The sequence below is a fragment of the Amblyomma maculatum genome, chromosome 8 (assembly GCF_055883805.1).
Source record: "Amblyomma maculatum isolate TAMU_Amacu chromosome 8, ASM5588380v1, whole genome shotgun sequence".
Classification (NCBI taxonomy): domain Eukaryota; kingdom Metazoa; phylum Arthropoda; class Arachnida; order Ixodida; family Ixodidae; genus Amblyomma; species Amblyomma maculatum.
This window is the reverse complement of record NC_139351.1, coordinates 108,453,725-108,459,084: the sequence shown is the minus strand read 5'-3', so window position 1 is coordinate 108,459,084 and position 5,360 is coordinate 108,453,725. Positions and strand designations below refer to the sequence as shown.

Here is a 5,360-nt window from a genome sequence, read left to right as displayed (position 1 = left end):
CCAATGATTTCGCACTAGTAGCCCTCCACTGAGTTACAAAAAAAAAAAATGAATGCCTTAGAAGAAATTCCGGAAAACTCGAACATGAGAAGCACTTCCATTTTCTCACGAAATGTCACACAGATAACTTCGCCTGTTTCTAAGAGGTTCAAGAAATTTCCTTCCTTCTGAGTTTTAAATAAGGCAGCAGTTTGCCTGAAGTACATATGGTAACAGTACCTAAAATAGAGCGAAGGGCGGCTCAGCCTAGAGCCCGCTATTAAAGCTCCAGTCTTATACCGAGTATACCAATCACATAATGTACGAAGGTATTCTTGAAATATTCGAAGTGATTTATATGAGGGCAATGGTTTCAGCCAGCACGGAAACAAAGGCTGTCTCTACTACTCCACAGTGATCAATGATTCGTTACGGGGACATATGTACGTACATCTGCGTGGAGCTTGCACCTATCGCAGTACTAAGTTTCCTGACTTACTATAGTTTTTATTGCAATGCGGCTCCAGTGTCCGAAAGAAGCTTGGCAGCCTATGCCCTAGCATGGCTCAGGCATCAAATCAGTTTTGAATCATAGGGTCAGAATCCCCGTTTATAGCAACTACAGTGCCTCGCACAGCTAGGCATTCAGATGTGCCAATTTCCCGCGGACAATGCTAGGCACTGCGTTTGAGAATACCATTGGCAACGCTCTTAAGCTACAAAATCAACTCGTCTTCCAATGTGCGTTGTTCCCTTCACCTTCTTGTTTATTTCCTTCTGGCCGGTCAGAATGAAATAAAGCGCCGGTCATGGCACCTGCCAACTATCACGAGTCAGAGGCATGCTGATAATTTGTCTCTCGCAACGCCGACAAAGCCGGGCTTTCCTCAGAAGGGAGAAAGGCGCTGACGACACTCCCCACTACTTGCCCACACAGTCCGTACGTTGTATTTTCTGGGAAGGACACAGCTAGGGTGGCTCAGTAGTAGCAGTAATAACCTTTATTTAGAACACAAATTAAGTGTGCAGGAGATCGGTGGCCTGTTATACTTGTTATTGAGCTCGACTGTAGGGAATCTTGGTAAGAAGGCTGCGGTGGCCGCGTTTTAGTGGAAGCGAAATGCAAGGCGCCCGTCTACTGTGCGACATTAACGTGTATTAAACGATCCCACGTGCCTTAAATCATGCCGTAAGCGCCACTATGGCCTCCCTAATAACCTGAGCCACTTTTGGGATATTAAACTCTGTAATATAAATTATAATCGACACATATCGCGAAGAAACAGAGCTGACTGGTTCATTATGGAGCCATTCAATAGAAGCCACATTTACCGCCATTTCTGGGCACATCGAGAATAAGGGGGGCCTCAGACATTCCTTTGCCGAATATATTCAGAGCACGTAAATTTCGAAAGCTGGCATGAAATCCAAGTGATTGCCGAGTTATCAACTGCATATTATTTTATAACAAACGTCGTCCTTACTTGCCTCATACGGAACGAAGTTCTGCAGCAGTCAATGTTTGATATCATTTCTTGTCTGATTTATTTTTGAAATACTTTTGAAGGACAGACAAAATATCAGCTTTTCGTCTCGCGTAAAAAGAAGCTTCAAGAATGCTTTAAATATAACGCGTTCGGGTAGGTTGCGTATATTTTGGCTGCTCTCGTACGTTACCTATCCGTTTCAAAAAGCTTATATGTTTTCGAACGTAGAAGCTAGGAAGCCTCGCTTACGGTGTCAGATGATTTACTACATGGCAATGTGCCGTCCCTCTCCGCTTACCATGCTGACCCTCCTTGCCGCATGCGCTAGATGCAGGCGCAGTCAACGTCTTTCGCGTATCAAGAGAAAAAAAATAAAACAGGAGTATAGATACATATGCATATGACGTGAACTCGAAGTGAATACGCAATCAACGGACGCGGAAAAAAACTCGAAGTCAGCTACTTCACCTGGAGGTTTTATTACTGAAAAGAAAGTATGTATACCCTAGTTTGCCTCGGCAAATTGGTCAGAAAATGAGCCTTTCGCCCACCTTCCTGTAACACTAAAAGAAATACTTTGCGCACGAAGCGACGTCACGTAGCTTAGAGTAAGCTTTACGGAAATATTAGGAAGAAAAAAAAAATCAAAAGAAATTCGGAAGACATGACAAAAATTGGAACTCCAGGAGCATAAAATTTCGGGTAACCAGAGGACGCGCAAAGGAGCAGATTTACTGTCTGTCAACGACAATGGCTTGCACTACGAAAAAAAGGACGAATCCGTGAGCATGTCTGAAGCATGGTTTCAGTATGGACTGTCACGTCGGCTTTTGTGATCGTCGGACTGCTCCGGTGCTGTCAGGCAGACAAGCGCTCTTTTAGTGTAGACCATGTTAACAAGACATTTCTCAAAGATGGCAAGCCTTTCAGCTACGTGGCCGGTGAAATGCACTACTTTCGCATTCCTAAACCCTACTGGAGGGATCGCCTGCACAAGATCAAAATGGCCGGCCTCAACACCGTCTCTTTCTATACAGAGTGGAGCGGCCACGAACCGGAACCGGGGCGATATAACTTCCACGGAATGTACGACCTAGAGTCCTTTATCGACCAGATTCAGGAGCAAGGTCTCCTGGCCGTGGCCCGTCCGGGGCCGTACATCTGCGGAGAGAGGAGCAATGGTGGGCTCCCATACTGGCTGCTCAGGCAGAAACGGGACATGACTTACCGCACCATGGACAAGGCGTTCATTTCCGCGGTTGACTCCTGGTTCAACAAGCTGTTGCCGATGTTTCAGCGATACTTGTACAAAAACGGAGGCCCCATAATCGCCGTCCAGGTGGAAAACGAGTACGGCCACTACGACCAGTGTGACAAGACTTACATGGAGCATCTGCTCACCTTACTGGAGGCATACCTAGGAAAAGACATTGTTTACTTTCGCACCGACTTTGCCACGACCGAGCACTACACGTGCGACAGAGTCCGCGACATCATTGTGGCCTTTAACTTCAAACATTCGTGGGACATCGACGAAAGCTTGGCCATTGTGAAACAGACGAACGCCAAACCGGTGCCTATGATCATCGGCGAGTACTACACCGGTTGGATGGATTACTGGGGCTGGAAACACAACTACGAGGGCCGAAAGTCCATAGTACAGTCGTACGAAGATCTGTTGAAGCGTGGCATCTCCGTAACCTTTTACATGTTCGTAGGTGGCACCAATTTTGGCTTCACGGCAGCCAAGACTGGTAGTTATCCACTGACTACTAGCTACGATTACGGTGCACCCGTTGCTGAGGGCGGTGACATGCGACCAATCTACTACGATATCCGGAACGTAACACTGCAGTACATGCATGGAGATGCGCCCGACGGGGACGTTCCTCAGAACGCGGCAAAGCTTCAGGTCGGCTCTGTGGAGATGAACGACTACATGTCCTTGGAAGAAGTGATGAATCACTTTCGAGAAAAGGGCTGGCTCAAACGGAAAGAGTCGGCTGATCCAGTGAAGTTTGAGTACATGGAACAGGACGGTGGGTTCCTCGTTCACAAATCCATCGTCACAGTGGAGACTGATGGGGAGGGGACGCTGCACCTACCTGGCTTGGCCGATCGCGCTTACGTGAGGACAGGAGGAAAGTTGTTCCGCTTCTACAACCACGAAGTCAGTGACGGAGCCACCAGCTACAGCAAAAATGTTCCTATACGGAAGGGCGATGTCCTGACCATCCTCGTAGAGAATATGGGAAGAGAGGAGTACGGTAGCTTAAACCACGACATCAAGGTACGTATATACTGTCGTTGCACTCAGGAAAATGGGAAATTAAAGATGAAGCAGTGTTATGTCGACGGAAAAGCGTCGATCTGGGAGCAGCTACCTCAAGTAAAATTCTGTCTTCCCTGTGGAGACACGCCCGTTCTCTAGGAAAACCTGCATATAAACGCTGTAACTGTCATGCAAGTATAGTCTGACCAGAATCATTCATTGCCAGCATTTAGTATCTGGCCTCGGTCATGACTCATGATGCACCCTCACAGAGCGAAATCGCCTATGATGCTAGCGTCGACGTCAAGGTAACGGCAATTTAATTCTGCAGTGTGGCGCTGCAGTCTCGCAGCCAGTCAATAAAATGATAAATTTAATTGGTGACAAATGAGCGTCTCATTTCAGCCAATTGCACTAAGACCTAAGGCGAGAGAACCACACCGGTGCAACGCTGCTGTCGCATGGTATCAAAATATTTGCCAAAATTTTATTAATTTTATTTAGTAATTTCGATTTCATAAAGGCCTGCTTGTATTACGTGTGATTTGTTCAGGAATTAATACCAAAAATATTACGCGATGTGGTGTCAAAATTGCGACGCTACAGTTCTTTCTGCAGCAGTCATACCATTTCACTTCCCACTAAATATTTGCTTGCTAGTCAAATGGGAGGCTAGTTTGGGACAGGGATTCGAACCGATATATGTCCTAGAAATTGTGATGCCGTCTTTGTCATACACAGGACTTTCGCATCAACATTGTGAAGCAACAGCTCATCGTATAATGTTCCGAATGATATCATCCGATATCGTGTTGCACGTAGATATGACTTTAAGGCGAAAACCTTTAATTGCTCATGCTGTCGTGGACAAAATGTATCCTGCTTTTGTGGCGGCTCTGATTGGCCGAGGCTTGATGACGTCATATGGGTCTCGACCATCGGGATCTTCCTCCTAGTAGTACCATACTTGAAAGGTGATCCATCCCATCTTCAGTGACCAAATGAGGGCGAAAGCCAATCTGAGCTGGATGGTACCAGTTGTATCTTTCAAGCCACCATGACAGGCGCATAGCTAACATGCTTTCTAGTAGCTTGCAAAGTGTGGACGTAAGCGCTATTGGGTGAAGGTTGCTTAACAAATTGGGAGGCTTCCCGGGCTTAGAGATCGGCACCACCTCAGCATGTTTCCAAGGGGCCGGAACATCTCCATAGATCCAAACTGTATTCAGGACCTCAAGCATCTACTCTAATGCTGGCTGTTCAATATTTTTAAACATTTCGCTTGTCAGTCCATCCGGCCCCAGAGCTTTCTGCGGTTTCGTTTCTTTTCTTTGCGTGCATTTGGGGTGTTTTAACCGGATTTCTATAGGTGAGTAGTAAGAAAACGGTAACAAAGCAGGAAAATAAACACGCTTGTTCTCAACACCAGTGCAGGGCCCCTTAACTAAGAACAGGAATAAGCTTGTTCATTCTCAATTTCCATGCAGGGTCTCCGACGCGTTCTCATCAATGACGTTCAAATCATGAATTGGACCACCGAGGTCGTGCCGATGACAAGCAACCGCGACATCACCGAACTGTTGAGGATAATCAGGGGATCGGGAAACGGCACCGTTCCTGGC

At 46.5% G+C, this 5,360-nt stretch overlaps 1 protein-coding gene across 1 annotated transcript in view; it reads left to right on the top strand.

The window, feature by feature from the left end:
• The first annotated feature begins 2,265 nt into the window (after window positions 1–2,265).
• The window catches only part of LOC146182149 (beta-galactosidase-like), a 6,172-nt gene continuing 3,077 nt past the window's right edge, over window positions 2,266–5,360 (top strand). The window contains exons 1-2 of the mRNA XM_084575902.1: window positions 2,266–3,756; window positions 5,226–5,358. Coding sequence (XP_084432028.1) covers window positions 2,266–3,756; window positions 5,226–5,358 — 1,624 coding nt within the window. The remainder of the gene's footprint in view (window positions 3,757–5,225; window positions 5,359–5,360) is intronic.